Below are 27,291 nucleotides of genomic sequence, written 5' to 3'. Positions count from 1 at the left end.
GATTATATGTATTGATTATCTTTTGAAAATAAAACCTTGCAATAAAATGGAATGAAGTAAATTCAGTTGTGGGAACAAGTCTCTATCTTTTAACAGTAAACGCAAGCTGAACTCAAACGACGTCTGGTGATTAAAATGCAGTTGTCAAATAGCACCATCTTCTGTTGACCCAAGTTATTGTACATTTGCATTTGCACTGTATCCTTCAACAAGTATATCATATCATGTCATAATGTTAAAATGAACTATGAAAGAAGAAGACTTTGAACAGGTGAGTGTTCCAGAGTTTTAATAGCTTATATATTGATTAATTAATCAATTATTTAATCAATTTTATGCCTGTTGGCAGTCACAGTACATTCAATTTCTCATTTTAGAACAGTGTAGACAAATCACACAAAATATCACATCTCATACAAAATCTAAACTTTTCTTTTATAAAACATTTAGACATAATCTGTTTTTTTATTTCATTTTAAATACAGGGTTCTCTTGTTTTTTTTTATTACAGCATAAAACTCACTGAGAAAGATGAAAACAGCTGTTAAAATACATATATATTATTTCTTTGTCATTACAGTATTTAAAATAGCTTCGTTTACCACAACTATAACACAAAGTAATACTTCTGCCACTGAGGGAAGGAAGGGGAGGTTCGGAAGTGTAACATCCACAGAGCGTCCCTCTGAAGTCCCTGGAGCTTTGGCCTGAATTCCTCTCTTCTTGTTGCCATCACCTTTACTTGAGCTGACTAACAGGTGATCAGAGGGTTGGAGGGTCACAACATTATTCTTCCGTCAGCGTCATTCACGTTTAGAGGTAGGGAAACTTTCAGCAACCATTTAACTTTTATTGGAATTTGTCTCCTCACTCAAACAAACATAACAATAACACCCCCCCGACCTGCACATGCCGCTGGATTGCTTTTGGGGTTCAGCGCTTGGTTTAAGGCCCCTGAACACACCCTCCTGTTGAGGCTCAAACCAACAACTCCCTTGCCCCTTTGGTACAAAGATCCCACTATATTGCTGTTAAAAAGACCCCTCACTACATGCTTGCTTACACTGAACCAAATAAAGCCGACATACTGCCACCCTGGTTTAGATAGCATGCTTGTGTTCTGTAATCAGAGGACATGTTCCCAGAATGCTGGCTCTCTGCTTTACACAGATTACATTCAGTGACAACCTCCACTTCCAGATAAAAGGTGGAACATTTCTGCCTTAATAAGGATGTGTAAAAGGGGCTCCTGATTATTAGCATCTCTATCGCTGGCTTGCCTGAACAATCTCAAATATCATTAATTTGCTCCTGCTTGGTAACCTCTTTACAATTTGTTAAACACATAATCCTGGAATGCCTAATCAAAGCCGACTGCTGTCAACCTGCTGCACATTTCTTAAAGACGTTTTGCCTCTAATCTAAAAGGCTTCCTCAGTTCAGAGGGACGGTTGAGAGTCAAGTAAATCAAACCTCATATGGTCGTTCGTACCATTGTCCTTGAGACATGTAATAGTTATCAAGCTCTTGGGGTAGTTTGTGCATCTCCTCTGTGCGTGTACACTGTCCTTAACAATTAATGTGTACACACTTGCATTACCTGCATTCTACTCTTGGGAACTGTGGAAGTCTCCAAGGCAGTACACAGGCAGGGTTCTCTAGAATACTAAAGCAGGGGAAGCAGGATGTGGTGGTTCTTAGTTGAAACTCTTACTTTTAGTACAGCTATGTTTTGGAAGAAGTGATAGGGTCAGGAGTACAAATCATCACTAGCAATACATCAGTCGGCAGACCAAAATGCTTTTTGGAGGCATGTGTCAGGTTTGAAATCCTGTAATTGCAGAGTTTTGTATATATGCACATTTGTGGAGCCCAGGGTTAGAAGCAGCCAAACATTTGTAGTCTCTACTCAAAGGCTCAAGGCTTTCACAACAGTGCAGTCGGTTGACCGCTCCAACAGAAATAAAAGTTGAGTGAGTTGCTTGTCAGATCGTCTTTTGTTTCAGGAAACTGTTGGATGTAACCAGCCCAATTCTGTTTTTGGAAAGGTGCGGGTGAGGGGGTTTCCAATATTGTCGGACGAGCTGATAAGCACTTTCAAGGGAGCACATGGACTCTCTGGGCCAAGTTACCAGGATGTGAAAGTTGCAAGGATGCTTTATCAGAAGGTCTTAATGAACAGTGTCTGAAACCTCCTCTCCCACACCTTTCCACAATTTTTCCCGAAAACCCATGGTCCAACATTTACACACACTAATTTTAGTAAGTGGTCAAGTGTGAAGGTGGGAACGTTAGCAGGGTTGGAACTTCTCTTTCCAGCTATCTTGTTTTAATTCTCTCAACTATTTCTTGATGTGAGAGACTGATAATAGAGTTGCACTCATATGTCCACAGCACTCCTAGGAGGAGAGACTGTCAAGTAGAAGCAATCTGCAAATGTGTGTTATCTCCATACTTCAACCATTCATCACAGCTTGCCTCTATCAATGCTGTTCATGTTATCATCCCATGTTTGTTCTGCGGTCATTCACCAAAACTTTGAACCCTTTTGGCCTCTGATGTGATCAGATAATAGGTTATAGAAAAACATATTTATAAATATAATATTTGTTCCTAATAACCCGGCCCTTTTAGACACTTCATGTCAAAGGGCAGTCTTGTAAGTGTGTTTACAGTCTCATAAATAAAGGTATGAATGGATCTTCAACTGCCTTGGAAGGAGTCTTGAACCATCCATCTGCCCTCTCTTGCTCTAGTTAGTCCACTCCTTTTCTAAACCATCTGCAATGTCTGGTCAAGAGTTGGCCCTCCACAATCACCTCAACAGTTTTCAATGTGCGTAAAATCCAACAGTGGTTTAATATTTCGGACGGGTTCAGTATGCTTCATTCTTAGTTCTCATAGGATTATTTTACGCCGTCTCAAATAATTTTGGTTATTTTCTTAAACTGATAATCTGAAAAAAACGGTTCCCTCTCTCAAGCTCTGTTTTCTCATTCTTCACACAACTTCTTTTCTTTTTTTTCAAGTGCAGCACCATGACCTTTGAGGAGAGCCTTTCCTCCATTATCTCCATGTAATTACCTCATTTAGCCCATCTCTGTGACAGCAGACTTATTACCCACCACAAATGTGGCTCTAAAGAAAGCTGTAAACACTTTTCAGATGATGTTATATGACACAACAGTAATGAATGAGTTTGTTTCAGACATACTGCCCACAAACCAGTCACAATTAAGGAAGATGAAAGGCAACATGTCTTCTAAAATCTACATCAAGTCCTGTTGTTCCTCACTTAACATCTCTGGAGCCTCTAAGCAGCATGTCTCATACATACTGAGGATGGAATCATCATTATTTACAAAGGAAACAGTCTGTCACCATTTATCTTACTAAACCAAATTATAAAAAAAATATTTGGTCCACGTAATTTAAAATCGAGAAATAAGTAAATAAATTATGGTGACGTTTTTATACGCAACTTCTTATCAATAGGTCTGCCGATATCAAAGCACAGAACAACTTAGTGACTGGAAGTATAATGGTGATAGGAAGCCACTGTTGCGCTCCACACAAACTGTCTACATCTCTTTCATATTGCACAGTTAATTTAACAGACAACCTTGATCACACCCCACAGGTCATTAATGTGGCCCCAACCCTAACCGTCTCATTGGCACTGGAACCCCTCCCCTCAGCATCCCCTTGTCTGCAGGAACTCAGCAGCGCTGGACGCGGAGTCAGGAGATGGAAACAGAGTTAGGAAAGATTAAGTGTAGCTCAGCAACATGCCCCCATCACTTTTCTTACTGAAGATCACTTCATTATCAAGGGCATAGGATTTAACCTCTGGGCTTAATGGGGTTTCGTACAATATGGGGTCATATTTTCAAACCACAGTGGGTAAGAAAGACACTAAGGAAAGGGAGCAGGCTTCAGAGGACACTTCTGGTTTGTGCAAATAGGAGACTAAGAAATACATACACTCGCAATGAGTTATTTACAGACACAGAGCAAATGCCTCCTAACACACTGGATGCACTAGATCAAATAGAGATTCTTCACAAGCCAAGATATCATGCACAGTTTACTAAGGCAACTTCAAGAACTGAAGTGAAAGTCAGCTGTTAACACTGCATGGAACAAAACCCCACGATGCGCTGAAACATGGAGTCGCTGTAGCAAGGCAAATCTGCTTTATATTCATAATGGAGTCAGATGAACAGTGTGATGCTACGATTTCAATGTCCAGATTATTTGTGTATTTCAAGGCTGTCAGGTCACATGACACCTGAGCCACATGAGCTGCCATACTGGGGGATCTTCTGAACCGGACATATTTAATTCATCACAGATAAATCGGATTTAGTTTAAATGACGTCAGATTATGAGCTAGCTTACATATTCAGGTAGCTAACCATCGTTACTTTCCCCACACATTTTGGATTAGCTATACAAGGTTGAATCTCTCCTGTGGTTTCTTTTTGAGGTTGGAACGTTTTGCTTAAATTGCCTGTTAATGTGTGAATCCTTTTTAAAAGTACACACTCTGAGTTTGTTATTTAGCAAGTGTCTAATAGCACCCAGGGCTATAGCTACAGGGACCATTTTCTATAAGTGACAGCATGTTTTAAGCTAATTCTGTATAAGCTAACTAATTAAAGCATTTTCCATTTGACAAAGTTCGGGCCAAAAATAATAATAATAATAATAATAATAATAATGTCCCTAACAGAATTACTCTTGCTCTTACAGAAAAGGCTTTGAAACCCTTTTTTAGACAAAAAAAACAATAAAATGTACATAAAGCAAATCTGTAAAGTTAATGAATAAAACATAAAAGTTAATTTAGATACATTAATTTGGGGGCGCACAAATATCAAATGTATGCTAAACATTGGATGCTAAATCAAAAATCAGAGAGTGTACCTTTGAGCTACATCTTTGTGTTTTTTGGTGTAGAGATAAGCCTAAACATAATTAGGACAAAACTATTTGAAAAGAAAGTGACCTCAGTAGATTTTACACAAAACTGAAGCAACTTCCATTCGCATCACAACCCTCCTGTTTGTTTGTCCCAGTGGTGTTCAGGCAATACTTGTTCCAGATGTGGTCGCTACCGTGGATGGCCAGAACACCGGGTGTGTGCTGAACAGAAATGATACATGTTAGTCCTATGTGAAGAAGTTATATTTAGTGGACAGTTTTTTCCTTGAAATGTGTGTGTGTCAGCAAGATACTTAAATCTCTGCTGTCTCTACTGCCACTGAGAAATGGCATGTTTGTAGCTGATTGTGCAAATGTATGCAAATGTGTGTGTGTCTCAGCTCAGTCATTTCAAGTGCAGTACAAGTTAGTTATTTGCAGAGACCCTGTGTGTCTCCACAGTCAGCTGCCATGGAAATGAGTGAGTGCACATATGAGTTTGTGTGTACGTGCATGTGCGTGTGTGTAACTGAGGCATGCTTGTGAATGTGAGGAGCTGTGTTGGCCTTAGTGCTGTGGTCTGTAAAGGCTGCTCCTCTTTAATGTGCGTCTCTCGTCCTCCTCTGTGTGTCCTCTAGAAGATGCTTTGTCTTCGGTTCTTTCCTCGAGCTGAGGAGAGACAAAGTGAGGACACACTTATTCTACACTTGTAATTATTCACAGTCTATAGTCTATAGACAGGGAAGCAACAACTCCATCTTTTCCCTGAATGCATCACCTTTTAACCTAAATTAACTTGATGCTTCTTGGTGATACTCAGGTGAATATAAAGTCATAGTGAGACTTTAAATTAAATTAGCTTCAGAGTGTATACTAGACTAGACAGTAATTGGCTTGAATATTAAGACAACCCCTTGGTTATTAGTCTTTTCAGTTCCTGTGAGACTCATCGTTCTAGTATTTAATTTGTGTCACAATAAACAAACTCAGCATGCCGGCTTCTTGCAAAGCATTGCTAATTAGCAAAGTACGTCTGCAGTTTAGCATTTCTGATGTTGTGGTCAAGAGTAAAACACAGACGAGTTTAATTCTGTTTCATTACAAATAATTCAGGAAACTCACAGTGTAAGAGATAATCCATCCCATAGTTATCAATAAATACGTTGTCAGTCTAATGTGTTTACAAAACAAGACATTACGAGAATATAAGGTAAAAACAAATATTTTTTATTTACAGGTCTAAGATGTGCAGAACTATTTTAACATCATAATATAATTATCCGAATGGCCCACTATGCGAACAAAATGTTTGGCTGCCTGTAACTATGACTTGTAATCAGCTTATAGTGAATTCCTATCATGTCACTTGTGGAGGTCACTTACTTAAAGGCTGAAACACAGAGCTGCGGTGGCCTGGGTCCTTCTGGAGCTGCACCTCTCTGAGGGAAAACACTGAGCCAGCTAAAACAAAGAGGAGGAGAGGAGCACTGATCAAATCTGTGTGTCGCCCAGGGTGTCGCCTGGCTTGGGCATCTGGGGCTCTAGACCCAGACGTTTTTTCTTTAGCCCCAAATAATTTGCCAGAAGCGAAAAAATTTCAAAACCACTGGTTTCATCTTTGACAACTTGTTTTAGCTTGTTAATACTAATGGGCATCTTCAACAAAACACCTAAAGAAGTTGGTCAACATTTTCTTCAGATGTAAAGTCTCACATTGTTTAGCACTAACCTTTTTAAAACGTTTAACATGTTAAAATGTTCTGTCAAATCCTTCTGTGCATTTTGTTTCAGGATGTTTAAAACGGTTTCAACTTTGTTTATCAGAACTTTTTTTTCTGTTCACAGCCGAGTTACTGAGACCTGTGGATCTAAATTACACCTATGAGGCCTTTATAGTGTGTGTACAGTGTATGTATGTGTGTGTGTGTCTTACTGTCTGCCAAATTGTGTATGTTATCCCCCAGAGTCAGGAAGTAGGGGTGTCGCAGAGCAGCTTCAGAGGACATTCTGCTCCTGGTGTTGTACTGCAATCAAAACACAAAAGCAGCTGATTAGACCAACTGTGAGATCCCTGCTCAGCTCTGACTCAATCCCGGTGTGTGTATGTCATCGTGCTTTTGTCTCATACCAGCAGCAGAGCAGACAGCAGGTCAATCCCCTCCGTGTCCAGCCTGGTGGAGACAAAGAAAAGAGCTCAGTTTGCACATATTATGACTGTTCAGAGGAGAGTTACTTTCATACTGGTAATAAAACAAAATAATGAGGGGATAAATATATTAATGCGTGTTATGTGTGTATGAGAAAATAAGGTTTAGTTATGTAGGCAATAATACATTTTTATTGCTAAGCTAAATGTAACATAGGGCAGATAATACTAATCCCAGTGCTGCAATAGAATAGTATAAAACGTTATTATCCATCAGTGTATTATCTTTAGCTCACCAAAACATAAAAACACATTACAAGTAATATGACAGCAAAAATAGAAATAGCATCGCTCAGAGTTCAGTCTTCAGTTGTGTTAACATAAGATGGGAAATGTGTGTCAGTGTTAGCATTTTTTACAGTTCTGCTTCTGCCATTTGTTAAGCCACTTGGAGTTTTGTTATCAGTTTCTAAGATCATAGACTAAGTTGAAAACAATTTGTTAATGTAAGTAGATGAAGCCATTTGGCAGCACAGACCTGGGGCCTGTACAAAGCGAGTTCAACTACCCAGGCCACTCTGATAACCTGGACTACGAAGCTGGTTATCAACCATCTCAGTCAACTCTGGGTTTTTTATCCAGCTATGAGCACGTTCATGTGACAGAGGTGGACTTTTTCTGAGCAACATTGTCAGAACCACAAATAAAGTTCTTGATGCTCTTATGATAAGAGAACAAATGTCGCACCTTTTTTAGCCCTATGAGACAAATTGTAATCTGTGAATATGGGCTACACAAATACAATTTGATTGATGATTGATTAATTGACATGCTGATATCTGGCTGTGGAGTCGGTAAAAGCAACTAACACAAGTCGCTTTCAACAAAGTGAAATGTAAATAAACACCAGAGGGAACACATGAAAAGTCTGGACCAGCAAAACAATTACACTGAAATCTGCTGACGTTTGTTGTTTCTTTAATGTAGCCTTAACTCTTCTGTCCCTGTCAGAATCCTGTAGATTGATGACTATGGTACCGATGACCTGATTGGTCAGTAGTTCAGTCATTGAGAGGTTTCTCTCTATTCTATCTATCTCTATTCTCAAACTCAAACTAGCAGTTCAACATAAGTTACCATGGTGATTTACCACAAGGCTAAAACTCTGAGTTAAACCTCACGTTTCAAATCTAGCAGGCCCTGGTATTAAATTCTGCTTCATACAAATAATTAATTTTGTCCTTTTGACATTAATCTTCATATCCTTTACTTCTGGACCGAGCCTGAACTTGTGTTTGGGACAAATACACAACTTCACTTCACTTCACTTTGAGCAGGCTGGCTAATATGCTAAAATAAGGTGGTGAACATTCACCTTGTACATCAGTATGTTAACACTGTCAGTGTGAGCACGTTAGCATGCCAATAGCATTTAAGTGAAACTAGCACAGTGTAGTTCAGCCTCTTAGGCCAGCTGGCATGGCTGCAAACAGTTCATCTTGTCTTTTGTCTCTTCTGTCACCACTCATCGGAACAGACAGAGACATGTTGTGATACCTGGGTACGTGGTTGATGAGAGCTTGAGGTCTGTACTGAGGAAAGAGGTAGGACCGAAACTCATCATTACTGCTGATACCAGGCCAAGTGTCTTCTGTTGGAGTGCCTGGAAGAAAAGGAGTAAAGGAACCATGCAGTCATCTTCTCACAGGACACTGTCACATCATATACTACTTTTTATCTGGCCTGAAAAGATGCTGTTATATTCTGATGCTCTGTTACCTATGAGTCTAAAAACGAGATGTAGCTCCTCCTTCACAGTGGCACCAGGAAACATGGGCCGACCTGTCGCCATCTCATACATGATACAGCCCACTCCCCTGGAAGAGGACAGAGAAGATAAAGTCATGTTGTTGGTGAGGCCCTGTTCAATAAACACACACCTCAAAGTGTGCTAATCATAAGTGCAAACACGTATGGTGTGAGTGGGTCTTTTTTTCCATCTAGGATGGTGTGTTGAAGAGGTGTCCTGTTGTCTGATGAGACGATATGTGAACTCATAAAAGCCTGTCGTGTTGTTAGAGAGATACAGTCGTCTCTCCATGGCAAACTGCGGCTGGGCAAACGCACACACATGGAAGGTGAACTCAGACGAATTACTCTCCATTGTGTGACAGTGACTCATCTCTCTGCTAATAACTTGAGATTGAAATAGATGTGCAGGATTCATAGAAAGCCTGGACTATCCTCACGCTGTTAGGTATCCATCTAGATCACAAGGTAACAGAATCACACGGAGCCAGGGCTAGCACGAGCGTGTTGAGGACCCCATGTGCGCTGTGTTGCCCTAAAGACTGAAGCATGTCAGCTCTGTTCAGATCAAATACAGGTTAAGGCCACATGACACGTGTGAGCAGAAATATTAATGGTGGGTGGATCGGGGCCTCAAGCATCTATACTAATAATAGTTAATCACATTTTCAGATTTGATTTTAGCAGCATTAGGATCAATGCCTAAACAAACTGATCTCCCTCATGTCACATTAAGATTTTTTCATTTGATTGTCGTTTTTTGGCTTCTCTGCTGCTGCTGTGTGCAGCAACCACCTCACTCACACAATATAAACGTATTAACCTTTTTTACACGTGTGATTAAGTAATCAACAGGACTTGGAAGGTGGAGGGGGTTGTCCACAGTAGGTCGGTGGTTCAATTCCCAGCTCCTCCAGTCTTTATTCCACAGTGTCCTTCGGCAAGACACTGAACCCCAAATTTCCCCTGACAGTGTGTGAATGGCGGGTGATAGAAAATGTACTGCATAAAGAAGCACTGTATGAATGTGTGTGTGAATGCGACTTGTAGCATAAAAGTGCTCTATAAGTACAATTAAAATACCGTTACCTGATCCAGATTGGCCTTATACTCCAAGATTCATGTCTTGGTTGTACTATGCTTGAAATAATAAGTTTTGAATACAAAATTGCTAAGTAAAATAAATACATGAAAATATATTACAAAAAAAATATTTTGTGAATTTATCCATCATTTAATACTTGAAAACACCAACGTGAGTGTCAGTGTGGCCAGTTTTTATCTGTTGTTACTTTGCACCCACGTGGTGTTGTTTTTCCCACCTTCTGAGTAGCTAAGGATATTGGTATAAATATATATATATATATATATATATAACACAAATATTGATTAAACTGTACACAGGTTAAATAAAAACAAGGGGCCTTCAAACTTTCTGGTTGTATCCATGGAAAGCCTCTGTAGACCGGACCATCTCTTTTTTGTTCTTCCTTCATGGTCTACCTCGAAGACCACCTCATTCATGGGCCATTTAGATTCTGAATTGAGACACAGCTTATGTCTGGTCTAGTAAACCAAGGGGGTCAAGTGCAACTTAGACAGCTAATAATCAATGTCCTACTCACCACATGTCGATGGGTGTGGAGTATTCTGTCGAGCCCAGGAGCACGTCAGGGGGCCTGTACCACAGAGTGACCACCTCATTGGAGTAGGTCTTAGTGGGGACGGACTTGGCCCTGGCTAGACCTGACAACAAAAAAGGTTGTGAGACCTGAGTGACAGCAGATTGGATTTCATCAGACTACATTTACAAACCTTAATTTTGACAATTTGACAAAGATTAAGATGCATTAAGTCTAATATAGTGAATCAGAGCAGTAATATCCTCATATCATCTTCTGACATCTACACATTGTATTGTCATAGAGCGTCCGACAGATCACTGAATAAAAATATTGGAATAGTCCCTCTATCTGCTTATTTGCTGTGTTGAGATAAAAATATTGAAAAAGAGTAATGGACCTCCAGTGGGCTTGTCTAACCACTTCCAGTAAAACAGAGAGAGGGGCATAGTTGCTAGGATACAGGAAGCAAAGGTGCTAAAATGATGAAGACTTAAGAAATGAGAGTAAAATAGAATTGGAAAGTGATTGTGCCGGAGTGTAAAAGTTTGCTTTTTTAATACCGAAGTCAGCCAGTTTGAGCTCGCCCTTTTCGTTGATGAGCAGGTTCTGAGGCTTCAGGTCTCTGTGGAGGATTTTCCTCTTGTGGCAGTAGGACAGACCACGCATCAGCTGGAACATGAAGATCTGCAGGGAGACAGTGAAGATCAAAACTTAGACCTCATCCTTTCTACATGTTTATAATGGAATACAATGGTGGTTCTAGCTTGTAGGGCAACTTGGATGACCCCATATCCATAACAACCATGAATTCCCCAAAATACATACAATCATACGTACAAAAAAAGTCAAAAATTAGGTAGAAAGATTAAAAACAATTCTAGAATACACATAAAAATAAAATAAAGTAAATTGCACAAATCCTATATCACACAAATAGAGCAACACACTTATTAAAAGAGAAGCTAGTCATGATACCATTGCACGTCAAACAAGAAACACGCACACTAAACTGGACAACTGAATCCTGACCTCATCATTAATATCATAATATAAAATCATGAAATAATTTGCATTGGTTGCTGATGCCAGACTGACTTATATCACTTATTTGTTTCCTCAGGCTTTCAGCAGAGAGACCTGCAGTCAACCTCTGCCCATGTCGCCCATATCTAAATCTGCCATTAATGGATTATTTTTAAACTAATGTGGCCACGTTAGTTGGGAGTAAAAATGTGACATATGACCTTTATCACCCTTTAGAGAAATCAACAGAATGTCTGCCCACATCCCTATAAACCATCCTGTTCCCTGAGGGCCTGACCCTAACTAAACATATTCACATTCTCATAATAGACAAGGTACTTTTATACTTCAGCAGCTGAGCCGTCCTCTGAGGATACACAGCCTTGATGTTTGGCAAATTTCCCCATTGTGGGACAAAGGAAAAGATTATCTTGTCTTTTTTAGGGGATAAGTGCAGAAATTCAACAAAATCTTAGAATAAAAAGGTAATACTGGCTCTGCCTCACATACCTGAGACTTTCTGCTTTTGTAAAAAGTCTTTTCAGAATCCTAAAAGACTCCTCTAACCATCAATGTGAAAAAAAAATCCTCCTTTTGTGCTACAAAAAAGATTTTCAACCTATTTCCAAAGATGCACTTTTTTTTAAACCCAAACAAAGATGCTGGCCCGAAAATAACGAACTCTTTTGCTCAAACTGTTGTATTGGCAGATGTTGTTAACATAAAATAAGTATATATATTTTTTTTTATTATAACATTTTTAAGTGATTAAACTGATGAAAATGTTCTTTATTTTGCAGTAGACTGAGTATTCCTTTAATCCATGATGGTTAGAAGAGAGTCTGAACAGTCTGAAAATACCTTCAGAGCTTGGTCGAAGACCCTCTGGCTTTTTCCAAGCTCGCCAATTATTTATTTTTCACACTCAGTTACTAATGAATCATGTGGTGCATGTGTCAGCACAGATGTAACCCGGTACATGTCCCTGTCTGTCTTAGGTGTGTGGTTGGTGGTGTGGCTGACATCTGATGCAGCTGCGGACGAGTCACTTCCTGGCGTGCAGCTCACCTTGACGTTGTTCATGCTCATGAGATTCCCGCAGTTGTCCAAGTACTGCTTAAGGTCACTGTCCTGGAAGACAAAGTACTTACAGTATTCACCTTCATATTCATATCTATATTCCACTTTCGTATTTGAGGTCAACACTTTCGGCACTTACAAGATACTCAAACACCAGCGTGAGGCAGCGGTCCGTGTGGATGATGTCATGCAGCGTGACGATGTTGGCGTGCTTCAGGTTCTTCAGTAGAGACACTGTACGGACAAAGAAAGGAGACAATGTAAAACCAGTAAAACAACAAAACAAAACTACAACAAAACTACAACAAAACAATCTCTCAACACCTCAAAGCTGCTTGAACAATAGCTTAGCCATGATTTAAGGTTCAACATTTGTTTCAGTGTCAGTTGTCAGGAACAAAAGTGTGAGGTCCTCAGAACAGGAAATGTAGTTTAAACTGTGTAGTGCATATATCTCCACCAAGGCCCAATGGTCCTCTAAAATTAAATCAAGCTGCACAAATTGCAAACACTCAGAAATATTCCAGATTTTTTATTCGAATCCATGAATTAATCCCTGTGAAATCAGTGAAAATGTCAATGTCAAAATGTCAAAAAACATCAATCTCACAATGTGGATAAAAAAGAAAATTTTACAAAAGAAATCTGTAATTTGTACATTTATTCCAATCCACACCATGATGGGTTCTTCCCAGACTGCATCCTTCCACCAAGTTTTGTGGTAACCTATCCAGTAGTTTGATGATCTTGCTCAAAATCTCAAACCACCATGTATGTTCTTTTAAATGAAATGTATTAAAATTGAGTTTCGTGAAAGACAAGTTCTGAGAATTGTAGTCAAGTCAGTTCCTTCTTGTATTGGTTGGTCGTAAAACAGAATTATTATCTACTGGAGGGCAGGACACGTGGCCCTCAACCTTGACGGAAAATTTGAGTGTTTGTGTGTGTGTGTGTGTGTGTGTGTGTGTGTGTGTGTGTGTGTGTGTGTGTGTGTGTGTGTGTGTGTGTGTGTGTGTGTGTGTGTGTGTGTGTGCGAGAGTGAGTGAGTTGACATGTGTGTACCCTCTCTGATAGCCGTGCATGGTGCTCCCTCCTCGTGCTCCAGTCGAATCTCCTTCAACGCCACCAAGTTCTCTGTTAATTTGCTTCGCCCTTTGAACACTGTGGCGTACGTCCCCTAAACACACACACACACACACACAATACATCTCTAGGTGACATTCTGATAACACTATATATGAAAGAACTCTTGCAGATAAGCCTTTTGCTATTAATAGCAACAGAATAATGAAGTTAATGTGACTGGAATCTGTTTATCGTCGCTGCCTGTTTACTTTCTCATCATCATCTTTAAAGTAGCACATAAACAAAAGCTTACCACATAATTAATTGCAGCTGACTGAATCAGGTTAGAAGTTTTAACCAACGATATCACCCACAAGCAGCATCACACTACTTTAATTAGCTTGCATGACTTAAATGTCATGCAAGCATTTTAAACGGCCGTTGGTTTAAACTAATGTTTAAATACATATGAATTTCATCAGGATCAGATGTTCTTTCTCATGATTATGCTTCATTTACACATGATAAATGATTGTGGATATTCTAATAATTGTGGATGAATTGCTGGCTAAAATGGGTTATTTCTTCTGTTATCAGCTGCTGAGCCTCGTGACTGGGTTCAAGCAGATTCCGTCACTAATCATTCTAGACTCCTCAAGGCAACAATAATTCTCACATGAAGGGTTTTGTATGAAAGCAAATCATGTATGTCACACAACTTAAATGCCCTGTTCATCCAGTGGGGCTCCAAACATTGCGACCCTGCAGGGAGCAACACATCCAAGCACATGGTGTAAATGCAGATTTAATACTGTCCTCTTTGTTGAGTTGCAGGAGCTACAGCAGAAAGCTGGACATGTGGGTACTGTAGTTTGACTTGTTCAGGCATATAAACAAAGCTACTGTGTTGTTCCCGGTTTTGAAAGGCTCCTGCATGCCCCGAGAGATTTGACTCACAGCCTGTCTGATGAGTATAATGAAAACTCACACACAACTTGTGGTCAGTGCGGTCGACGTAATACATCTGAGAGATGGTTTATTTCTGTTGGATAAAGTTCACCTCAACTAGAGTAACTGCTGAGTGTCAGCAGCGGTGGGTGTTATGGTGATGCTTTAATTCCTCACTGGACGTAGAGCCTGGAAGTTGTTAAAAGGTGAATGTGTGAGTAATTGGGAGAGACGTACCTCACCCAATTTGCCGAGCTTCACGTATGTCTCTAGTTTCCCAAAGCCTATATCAGACTAGAGGAAAAAAGAAAGAGCCAAATTAGTCTTTCACTATTTAGTCCTTTGACTGCACCTTAGAATACATTTGCAGACTTAATTCAAGTACATTGCTTTTGAATGGTGAACTGGAGAAAATATCAAAGAAAATAAGGGACCTTTGACAAGATAGGAAAACTCACAAAGAAGAAATATACTCTGAACTGAGACATTCACTGGCTGAAGAGGAATCTCTCAAATAGAAACAAGCCAACAGGGTTACTGAATGAGATTTATGAGAGCAATCAATAAAACATATATTACAGTGGTCCGTGACCCTTGTCAAGGTTCAACAGTTCATAGGCTGATATCGTGGATGGACAGATAGAGAGATAATGTGTAGTAATGTAAAGCACTAACCAGTGAAGCGCGTCGAGACGTGCGACTGAGAGGTTTGCAGAGCGGTGAGTTTTCACTCTCCAGCTGCAGTTTCTGCAGAAACTCTGGAGGCAGGCGGATGTCCATGGGCAGGGACATGCGCTTACTGACATCCTGGAGGAAGACAGCAGAGTTCACAACATATATTACTCCTGTCTGTCTGTTCTGGACACAGAGATACATTTTATTTCAACCATTATGAACATGGACTTTTCATCTGTCCAAGGTCCTTTTTAGTCTCACCCAATCTCAGATGGGATTGGCTCCAGCCCACCTGTGATCCTCAAAGGACGAGTGGTGTAGATAATGGATGGATGGACGTTAGTAACATCATTGCTTTAGCCAATCTACTATTCTAACCTCATTTCATATGGCCTAAGCTACAGTGAGCTATTTACAGTAAGCTAACCTTAAATGATCTTGAATTCCTTGCTTACTTAGGTGACTTGTACATAAATAATCTATGTGCAGAAATTAGCTCACTCTTTGAGGCATTATTGTGGTTTTAAGAAACTAGAAAACAACAGACTACAACCAGGTCATCTGCTCATTTTGCACCATGTTAAACTGCTATGGCCTAATGTTATGTTAGCTAACAATATAGACCAGTGTAACATTGCTTATTTCTGTGCATGTTAATTGGGCACTTTTAATGAAAGGTGTATGTGTTGTACATAGTATTCTTCATGGTTCATAATCATCAACACTGAAGCTGCACAAAGAGGTCTAAGGGGTCTGGAGAGGCAGCTACTCTCCATATAGCATGAACGAATCATTCATCAAGGCTTTTTCTGAATCATCAGATACAGACAGTCTAACAAACAGCCTTCTGAAAAAGAGCTGCTGCTCCAGACCAGGATCCATGCATTCGCCACTTACTAACATAAACCACTGCAGACCTGATTCTCGTCATCAGGAACCCCTTCTTTGGGCCTTATGTTACAGTAATGTTATTCATTTTTTCACAACCAGGTTGTGATGCTCATCTCCATATCAGTAATGACATTACTGCCAATAAACATCATATTACTCACACACACTCTTGAGAGAGGTCCGTGATATGTTTATTCCTGACATTGGCTTGACACAAACAACAGAGAATGAGCTTGATTTTACTTAAGGAAGAAAAAATGAATTCCAACAAATCCTATTTACATTTTTAACCTTCAATTTTAACCTAATATCTTCTTATCGACATCAATATACTAATTTTAAAACACTCTATTATACCTACCATTCTCCACACGGCATAAGTTAGTCACTGTTTCCGTTTAACTTCAGCTACAGATACATCGAAGACAGGCAGGATGTTAAGCCAGTAAGTAAATTGATTAGATTTTCCTGAAAAACCTGCTCAACTGTGCCATCATGTCTGCCGTCATAGTGACGGCTTATTAGAGAATGAGTCAATCGATAAACTAATTTAAAAAATCCGTCAGTCCTGCAGTGCTGTAGGTCCAGCAAGCATTCCCTTTTGTTTTTAGTTGTTTCAACTGTTTGGATCTCCGCTGTTGTTGAAGGTGAGTGGAGGTGTGCTGAGAATTACATGTCACAGCCAGTCATAACCTACAGAATGTGGGTGTGTGCAGGCCCTTTAAATGTTAAGAAGTCATCAGTTAACAGGGTGATCTCCCGTTTCAATAACAGGACAAATCGAGGCTTGTAATTGTAAATAATAAATGTCAATAGCTTTTGGTCTGAATGCTCCGTAATGTTTGCCCTGTTGAATTAGCTAACAGGTAGCTAAGAGGAATTTTCACACCCTGTTAACCATGTTGTCATTATCATTGGCTGAGTGATCTATGAAGCATTAATCAACCACAATTTGCCATTTGTTATAAACCCTTTTTTCACAAATACCTACACACGTCAATCCACACTGTTCAGCTCGCAGCCCTCTCACTGTCACACCATTATTTTTGTCTGAGCGCTCCTCTCTCTCTGGCATAGCCTCTGCATGTCTGGTACGAGTTGTGCGGGGTATGAGAAAGATTGAGAGTGAATCACACAAGCTCCACAGGGACATTTTCTGAAAAGGTGGAACTGTGAACTCTCACATTTCCTATAAAAAATGATAGTGCTGGGGAGAAAGTAAAAAGCCTCTGAGGTGACTCATCTCATCAAGCTGGTGGAAATAGAGAAATGACTCCTGGGGAGTTTAAACAGGAGAGCAAACTACCTGTGTCCCTGTTCACACAATGTCAGACTAATATGAAATGCTTTTAATGTGCACATGGACTGTACGCTTTCCTGCAAGTGCTTAATCGGCAGCACATAAATGTCTGTGTAAGAAAAGCTTGGCAGTGTGTGACTACAACGTGACAACACACCAAAGTGAACACTTGCCTTTATATTAACCTGTGCTCTCCCACAGCTGCTCTGAGAGACCATGCTACTCACCTCCATGGAGAAACGTCTGTGCTGGGCCTTGCTGTTGTAGTGGAGTTCGGAGGGAGACTGAGCTCCTGGTGTGGTGGGTTCAGGGCTCATGGGACTGGCATCATGAGAGGGAGGACCCAGTCTGTCTGGAGTCAAACCTGACCAAGAAAACAAATCAGTAGATGAACAGATGGGTGGTGAAGGAAAAGCCAATGGTGTGGGAACGACACAGAACACCTGCAGTGCTCATCCGAGTATATTCTGGTGGGGTTGGAACACCATTCACCATCGCATATGATTCATTCAAAACGGCATGATTTACACCATGTTTTTACCCTGAATGTCCTCTAAAATCCTCCTCTGGAGCCGCGTGGATCACAGTGAACCTTAAGGCTAAAAACACGGTGTAAATGACAGCGTCCTGAGTCAAATTTAAATGTCAGGGTTTACGGTTGCTTGGATGAAACCACAGGAGCACAATGGAGGCATTTTATGTTTTCTTTTTCAGTTTGAAGAATCGGTCACCATTTGGATTTGGCTGCAACTCTGTTTACCCCTAACTCCAACCCCTCCATCGGCATAGTGGTGAGTAGACAATGTGTACATTTTCATTTTCCTTTTAAGTTAAGGAGCTGCAGATTCCAGCTTTGCAGACATAAGAGTGGTATCAATGTTCTCACATTGCTCTTGATAAGAAAGCAGATAAGTGTCTTTCCCAAACTTATTAGACAACAAATGCTGTTACTGACTTATCCCCTCATCACAACCACAAAATTTACACGAAGAATGGACTTTGATCCTCGTCATACAGCGCTGTACGTGGTGCGTGTTTGATGCCTGCTCGGTGTCTTTTGAGAGCTACCCTGCTGTGAGATTTTAGCCACAGTTTGATCTCCAGTTTCAGTGGCGAGTGTTGGCCGCCTCATCGGTACGGCAGGCGTGGGGTGTTAAGTGGACATGTGTCTCTATTTTATTGGCAGCTTCCCGATGTGTGTGTGTTATAACCAGTCCCTCCTGGGTTGAAGCATTAAGCACTTTAACTCCTTGTTTCCATGGGGACAATGGCTGAAAAGGGATGCAGACCCTGAGTCACACACTGTATATCTCTTTAAAGCCTCCCCCTCGACACACACACACACACACACACACACACACACACACACAAATGAATACACAGATAAATCAATTTTACTCCTTGGCCTATGGCCTCTCTCTTTGGAAATTCAGTCGTGTTGCATCACTTAAACAAACACACAATACATTCATATAAAGACAGGTGAATCAAATACAGTAGTAGACAGACATATGGGGGCACAGGTTGTTCTCTGCAGAGCTTGACAATTTGAAAACTCTTGGATGAGTTTAACAAGGCAGAACGGCTCCTGACAGGCCACTTTGTGTCAGATTGATAGTCTAAATGGGCTGGAGGGATGAAATGACAACCTGTTTGCTTGTCATTTGAATATCACAGCTACAGCGCTTCTTTGATCTCCCGATGCTAATTAGGGTCAGTGAAGGCGACACTGATGTGAGAACACACACACATGCACGCCGCACACTGTGACACTGTTCCTGATTGCTGTGAGATATGGATGGATGCCTGCTACAGATCTTGTTAGGAAAAGGACAATCCAATATGGTGCGCCACATGATGTTTTTGTAGCGTTTCCATCTGAAATTGTGATTACAGTGAGCGAGAGAGAGAGAGAAAGAGAATGGCTGCATTAATTAAATAACCAAGAAAATCTGTTGGGGAGTAAGCTTTAGAATTAACATCCACACTGAGTTTAAGATCCTTTTTATATTCACAGGGATACTCACATTTACGTTCATGTCCGCATGCTAATATTTTCTACTTAGCACTCCACACGAAGTATAAAAAGTACTGATCGGCATAATTTGGTCATAAAAAACAGTATCAGACCATTTCAAAATTTGACTTGAAACTGGTACTTGAGCAAGAGTTAAGATGTCCGACGTTATCACATGTCATTGTTGAGTGAACGTGAATGTCTGAACCACAACAACGATTTAACAACAATCAATCAGGTAGTTGCAGAGACATTTCACTCAAAATCACAAATGTTAACCGTATGATGCGCTCGATGAAGGATCACCAAAACTAGTCGGATTCATGGGGACCATGTCTGTGCCAAATTTAATGAAAACATAACCAATGGGTTTTGAGTTGTTTCAGTCTGTACCAAAGTGGCGATCAGATTTTCCAACAGGTTGAATGATATTAGCATCCTTGGAGCCATTTTAGTTGCTAGTGTGACAAATGATGGTTATACAATTTTTGTTTTCATCTATAGGTGTAGTTCTCAGGTTTGGTTAAATCTAGGATAACCTTTATGTTTAAAGATACTGATGGGTTTTTATATAGTGATGCTATAGAGATTTGTGTTCATGGTTTTGCACTCTTTTTGAAAAAAATGTGAGTAAAAGTGATAAATGGGGGTTGTCGTAAATATCACATCCATCAATATTTTTAAATCATCAATGGGTGAAGTTAGTCACGTAATGTAAGTAATGATGTCATGTATGCTTGTGATTGACAAAACTATTTTAGTTCACTCAAGCTCTCATCAGTGTTGTTTCCACAGCATTAGGCAGCGCTGATAAACTCACTGTATGCTATGCAGTGTTTTTACTGCAAACACACACGTATCACCAGCGCTGAAATGTCATTAAATTGCAATAACCGGTCTCTGTAGAGGGCTTTTAATTTGAGATTAAAGCAACAGGAAGTGGAGTCAGGTAGTGACACAAGGCTGAGGTGAGGAAGATGAAGGGAAAAGAAATAGAATGATGAGGAAGGTAGATTTAAAGGCGTCAAACACCTAAATAGGATGCAACTGTTTCCCAGAGTCGGACCACCAGCTAGAGAAAGCAATATTTGCAACTCTCCTGCTACTACACCTACCGCATATCTTGGTAATTTAGAAAGTAAGACAAATGTTTATGGACAAATCATTACCAGTACCAGGCACACAAATGAGACAATGGTAACTGAATGTTAACTAATTAGCTATTACAAATATTCGCAAAAGGGACAAAGGCCCTGGGACAACCAGGACAAATAGGCCTACCAGTGCATCATCATGGTGGTAGGTCAGGGGTTCATAAAAAAAAAAGCAATAGGGTTATGAAAGTTTCTAGCAGCCCTGCCAGTCTTTTTACTGGCTCTCTTTGTGTGCTTGACATCTGGGATGCAGATCGGTCCCAGTAGATAAATGCCGGACTGGATTTCTTTGCCAGTGTGGCCATGAACTCTTCACCATTGGAAAGCCGGACTAAAGTTAACTTCTATTCCTATAGAAGCAATTTGTTTGGCAGTTCACTTTGGACAACAGCCAATCAACATAACCACGATAAGTAAATCACAACATCTTGCTAATAAAGGCTTTGTGACCGTGTGTGTGTGTGTGTGTGTGTGTGTGTGTGTGTGTGTGTGTGTGTGTGTGTGTGTGAGAGAGTTTAATTTAAAGACATCTGATGACGTGAGTAATCAGGTAAAAAGCAACCACTATTACATAGAACAGATTTAAATCTATCTATCTGTCTATTCATCCATCCATCCATCCCTTATTTGTTATTCCTATGATTAATTTCTTGCAGCAGATTGGTTTTCGACTCTGATCAAGACAAAGCTCTCATCAGAGCGGTGGTGTGTCACAGTGGCTCAGTGATTACTCTCAACACTACATTAGCACGTTCAACACAACAGCTCTAAATGGACTAAATATACAGAAAGTGAACAGTGGGATTTTGTCCAATGTGAAATATTAGAGGTTAGTCATGCAGTGAGTTGTGGCTACCCCTCAGGACACACACACACACACACACACACACACACACACACACACAGTTACTTTTGGAGTATTATATGACTCGAGAGAAATGCAATATATCTGACGAGACTAACAGTACAATGAAATTGTATATGTGCATTTTGTGCGTACAAGCATCCTGAGGGGATGCTAATGGTTTCACTGTTCTCAAATGAGCTGGGACTGATTGGAACTTTGTGTTTGTCAGCTTGATCCAGCTGCTATTATTTTGAACAATATCAGAGATTCCAATAATAAGACTGAAGAACTTAAACTCATGATCCTGACCTGTATATTTAATAAGATTTGTAAGCACAGTTATGGACATAACCTCATCTATTCATGGTTATCATTGGGACTAGGTCATTATGAAGCCAACTTGACCTTAGGCCTTTGACCACCAAAATCGAATCAGTTAATTTGTGAGTCGACGTCGTAGGGATGATTTGGGCCAAATCTAAAGAAATTCCCTCAAGCTGACCTTAAAATATGTTTAAGAGGCCCCACAAGTGTTTTGGGAGGTCACAGTGACCTTGACATTTAACCTTTGACCACCAAATTCTAATCAGGTCATCCTTGAGTCCAAGTGAATGTTTGTATGCTTGAAGAGATTCTCCCAAAGCTTTCTGGAAAAATCACGTTCATGAGAATGGGATGGACGAACGGATGGACTGCCGGACAACCAAAAAACATAAATCCTCTGGCCACAGGCTGTTGCCGGTGCTCAGCCATAAAAATGAGATTTACACATTTTTAAAGATAATTCCATTGACTCAAACAGGAGCTGCAGCTCTACCAAAGCCCTGGTGTCTTAGTGAGGTAAGTTGTTGTATAGCCTAAACTACAGTGTATTTGGTTGATGTCTTTATTTCTAATGATAAAATTCAGGAAGATTGATGTCCTTCTGAAAAAAATTCTTATTCCTGCATGAAGCACACGCAACAAACACAATAGTTCAAATATATTGATGTATGCTGTAGCTGTGTGACAAACCTGTCCACTAAATGTTACTAGATCCTACTGATCAAATAACCAAGACCACAACCATGTGCCTTGTATTTCCTCCATTCACCATTCCGCTGATGTTAAATATAGTGCTTTATTTATTCACTCAGTGTGACCATTCCTTTTAACATATATGATATCCTCTGGAACCTACACTAAAAATACATTATCTACATTTAAACACAGCTGTATGTTGTGTGTCACTCTGAGGGAGCATGACATAATCCCTCAGCCTCAGGAGAGGATGGAGGGAGATAGTAAAGGGAGGTGAAAGGAAAACCCTTTTATAAACATGAAATGTCTGCAGGGATGGTTCAACCTCTGTATGTCGCTGTGTCTTCTTTCGTCTTCGTTCAGTTGTTTATCTTTGTTTGTCCTCTTCCTCCGTCTTTCTGTCTGATTGTGTGATTGTGTCTGTAAGGTTCCCTCTGTCCTGACCTTCAGGAGCAGACAGTGATGCAGGCAGATGTATTCAGGGGGCTTTAAACCACAGAGCCAGCTGCTTCTCTCTCCGGCAGCTGAATTACAGACTCACTGATGTGCACTCTGTGTTCACACAGCAGGCACGAGCTTTAGTTAGAAGCTGATGACTTAACTCAAGTGTTATCGTAAGGATAGCGCCACCTGTTTACAGGACATCATGGTTACTTTGTGGTGCTTGTGCACTTGATTTGGCATTAACCTCTGATCATCTCAAGTGGCATGGTAACCCATGTTTGCATATTTTAGTGATATCAAAATTGCCCACCTTACAGCAAACGACCTACATTTAAAGGCAGCAATACACAGTGATGTTCATGAAGGTGTACACAATGTGCTTACATCATTGTTATTGCTTCTCTACACTCAAACTCTGCACAATAAAGCAGACACACTTGAAATGCTCATTCTGAATGTATTTCTCTACTTTTCCTTATCTATCCCCACTTATCCCACAATAACCCTCATTTCCCCTGGAAGCCTGCTGATCCTCTGTGACTGAGCGCCAGCAGCGGTACCAGGCGTAGCAGGGAAAACCCTGGCTAATCTGTGGGGGACTGCTACAGACACGGAAGAAAGGAGGGCTTTTGTATTTGGTATTAAAACCCAGAATGGGATTTCAGTATGTGCTCTATTATTAGACATGACCTATTCATTTAACACTGAGACCAAAAGACACCAGGAAATGGACGAGCTCAGGGTGCAGGACTTTCAATGTGTTTAATTAACCAGTGCTTTATAGGTTATTAAAAGGTTTTCTTCAGCCAATGTGGCCACCCGGTCAGAAACTTCAATCGCTGATTATTTCCATTTGGGGGAAGTGGAAAGTTGTGAAATACATTGATGTATCACGTTTTAGGTTGATACAGTATAATGGATTTCTTGCAACAGTTTTGTTGTTCATTTAACATTGATGTGGTGTTTCCAGATAAAGAGCTAAACAATGAGCTGAAACTTGAACAGTCACGGTATGTTTTGACACTGTCTTTTTAAAACATTATGACAATAGCAGTTATAGCTAATTGTTTTAGTACTTTGTTTGTACAGCCCCGTATCTCTTCGTATTATATTTGGACAACACAGAGTTCAAAACCAATTCCTGTGTAAGGGGGAATATGCTGCTAATTTAGCTGAATAGGGGTTTGGAGGTTGGGCTTGTGGATTGACAAGTACAGCATATTAGAATATTAGAATAATATTCTGGGGACATATATTTTTTGATGTATCATAAATTTACAAGTAATTTTGGTTTTAAGGGCAAAATGTTTTCCTTTATTGTTAACCAGGATTGTGCAGTTGATACAACCTGCTATTCTACGCTAAAGCTCTCACACTATCACTGACGTGTGCTGGGTTCTACTTGCTCCTGGTCTTGACAAATGTATTGGTTATCTGATTTTTCTATGTTTGGAAGGAGGTGGAAAATAATTGCTTATGGGTTGAGATTTTCAAAACGAATAGAGCTAGTCATCAAACAGTAGCTGTGCACAGTTAGCATGGCCACATATATATAAATTATATGTGGCCATAAATTCAAGAGGCACGCATAGATTCTAGTTCCAGCCACAATTACATAGATGATTTCCTTTTAGTTAAATTGTTGTCTCCACCATCTCTGGCAATGTAGCTGTTAAATGCTTCACTAAGTCAAGCAGCTAGTCAATAACTTAGCTGCAGTTGGAATCACATTGAAGATAGCAGGGGGAGAGTATTTTAATACAATAGAGTTGTTAGACATTAAACTAAAACAATTACTGAAAGGAGCTAAGATGCTTCATACAGTTGAGAGGAGCTGCAGATTCATTCACATTCCACATATGTACTTGCTCAAATGTTGATATACAAATATTAAGTTGCATTAACCTTAACTAGTGTAGTAGCAATGCCCGGATAAGGGGAAGAGTAAATATTTGCATTTGTTTGTGCAAAAATGTAATTCACCACAATTTAGGGTTTTGAAGAATTGTCTGAACATGGTGTTACATTTAAAAAAAACTCTTTTTTATTGGGACCCAAACAAAATTAGAGAGGGTACAGTTGTTTGCCTGTGTATATCAGTATTGTGATAGAGGAGAATTCCAGAAGATAGTTCCAGAGGATGGGGGCTGCCATGCTGAATTCTCTGTCACTATAAGTTGTCAAAGTAGTGCAGGGGATGGTGAGCAGACCTGTGTACCGTATCTGAGGCCTGTATGGATGGATGGATGGATGGATCTTTGCAGTTATAAAAAGTTAACACATATGGCTGAATGACACTTCAAGTGAGGGTAGATATAGATATATTCTTACCCTGAGTGTGCTGAATGTTGAGCTGGTTGATCTGCTCAGTGAATTCATTCTCCTCAATGGTCTCGGTGCGAGGAACAGATAGAGAGAAACGTCTCTTAAAGTTCTTCATCTTGTTCATGGTGCTGAGGAGCAGACCCTGGGGGGAGAAAGAAACATAGAGAATGACTTTTACCAACAATATCCAATCAATCCTCCACTACGTCAATACATACAATACATCAGCTGACTCTTGGATGATTCTCTTGAAGAAAAGTTTAATGGTCCGATATTTGAACAATAAGGCAGTGCCATTAAAACTATAGAGAGATATGAAGATGTTTTCAATGCAAACCAATCCAGAAATAGATCTTATTGTGTACAGAACATAAAGTACAGCCTCAATCAAAGAAACTATGTAAACATTCCTTGCTTGCAGCGTGTGTGCAGCGTGTGTGGGATCTTTTTGTGAACTTCACCAGAGACAGTCATCTGATAATGAGGCAGAAAGCAGCAGGAATGCAGCTGATCAACAGAGTCCCTGCTTGGTAGGTTACACAACCACAGCCAGCCCTATTAGTTCGTTTTCACTTTCCTGATTTTCCATTTTTCACTCATCTTTTCATTCTCTTCCCTTTCCTTGCTCTGTGTGGTGCAGAGGCTGGTGTCATGGGGTCTCCACGATTCCTTTAGTGGCATGGACATGTGCATGTGTGTGTGTGTGTGTGTGTGTGTGTGTGTGTGTGTGTGTGTGTGTGTTTCTGCTCATTATTGTGAAAGAAGAGATGTCTGTCATGGGCTCAATTACAGCAAGACTCCCTCCTTTTATTTTTAGGCCTCAACAGCCATATTAGTAAGATATTACTGTCACAGAGGATTCTCAGTGTATTGTTAGAGCACACTGTCTGCTGTAGGTGAGATGGCTGCCTGAGCACAATCAGGAACATGCAATGTACATGCATGCATGAATTCATGCAAACAAATGCACACAAATTTACTCAAAATACACACAGTATCTAAGTGTTAGAACTGTAGGCAACTAAAGAAAATCTTGCTTGATTAAAATCATAGCTACTTGTCAACCATGTAACCGGTAGCAGGGTAAAAAATCTGTGTGTAATCACTGGATTATCTCAATGGTCACAGAGCAGTGGGTGCACTCTACCTGGTCACCTCATTAGCCCAAATGAATTATAAATAAACAAAGCACAATTAATCATTACCGAACAAAACAGTGAAATACTCCAATTCTGCTCTGTTCACACTAAAGCCCTGAGGTATTAAACACAAAGTTGACAAAGCATCAAACCGAGCAAGTGCAGCAAGAGCAATTACTTTTTACACATTGTGTCAATAAGCTGCTCCCAGACTTGCACTGAACTCCAGATAATCTCCTGACATTATCCAGAGGGGCTACATGTGAGGATGCAAATGTCTGAGAGAGAGGCTTCTGACTTTCTCTGGAGATTCTCTGGAGTTTCTCTGGCAAGCGGTCTAGTAAGAACACTATGTAATATCCTAATAAACTCATGCGAGAACACAGCAGGAGATCCTCCGTAGGATTCACCATGAACCAGTGTGTTGATAATGCTTCAAAACTCTGGAGAAAGTCCAGACTAAATTGCAAGGACACTCTCCATGTCTGAAAACGGCTTTAGTTTGGAATACAGGTTCAATAAACGGTAAATCTGAGAAATTTAGCAGTCTCCATTAGGTTGGCAGAGTCCAAAGTTGTTCAACCAATGAAAATTTGGCAAGAGCATATTTAAACCAACCAGTCGACCAATAGACTACAACCCCACTGAGTGCAACCAGATCTATAATCTAATTATAATCTAATAATCCACTCCAATTTTCTCCACTACATGAAGCACATTCAGAGTCTGCACATTAATGATGTTTGAATATACAGCTAAGGCTGCTTGTTGTAAACAGAGTGAATCCATGAAACATCATTGTGGAGGGTAGAACAAAACAGAATGACTGAAAAAAACATGAGGAGTTATTTTTGTGC

General features: G+C 40.1%; 1 protein-coding gene across 1 annotated transcript in view; it reads right to left on the bottom strand.

The window, feature by feature from the left end:
- Positions 1–272: 272 nt before the first annotated feature.
- cdk18 (cyclin dependent kinase 18) overlaps positions 273–27,291 on the bottom strand; it is a 47,742-nt gene continuing 20,723 nt past the window's right edge. Inside the window, exons 2-16 of the mRNA XM_035153010.2 lie at positions 25,302–25,437; positions 17,716–17,852; positions 15,298–15,429; positions 14,860–14,916; positions 13,672–13,786; positions 12,749–12,843; positions 12,598–12,660; positions 11,067–11,190; positions 10,507–10,627; positions 8,852–8,949; positions 8,630–8,735; positions 7,055–7,097; positions 6,860–6,950; positions 6,310–6,387; positions 273–5,595 (exon numbers count right to left, since the gene is read on the bottom strand). Of these exons, the coding sequence (XP_035008901.1) occupies positions 5,561–5,595; positions 6,310–6,387; positions 6,860–6,950; positions 7,055–7,097; positions 8,630–8,735; positions 8,852–8,949; positions 10,507–10,627; positions 11,067–11,190; positions 12,598–12,660; positions 12,749–12,843; positions 13,672–13,786; positions 14,860–14,916; positions 15,298–15,429; positions 17,716–17,852; positions 25,302–25,419 (1,413 nt within the window). The 5' untranslated portion in view covers positions 25,420–25,437 and the 3' untranslated portion in view covers positions 273–5,560. The remainder of the gene's footprint in view (positions 5,596–6,309; positions 6,388–6,859; positions 6,951–7,054; positions 7,098–8,629; positions 8,736–8,851; positions 8,950–10,506; positions 10,628–11,066; positions 11,191–12,597; positions 12,661–12,748; positions 12,844–13,671; positions 13,787–14,859; positions 14,917–15,297; positions 15,430–17,715; positions 17,853–25,301; positions 25,438–27,291) is intronic.

This window comes from Hippoglossus stenolepis, chromosome 3 (genome assembly GCF_022539355.2).
Source record: "Hippoglossus stenolepis isolate QCI-W04-F060 chromosome 3, HSTE1.2, whole genome shotgun sequence".
NCBI classification, from domain to species: domain Eukaryota; kingdom Metazoa; phylum Chordata; class Actinopteri; order Pleuronectiformes; family Pleuronectidae; genus Hippoglossus; species Hippoglossus stenolepis.
The sequence above is the reverse complement of the archived record's forward strand: the minus strand, read 5'-3'. Positions and strand labels throughout refer to the sequence as shown.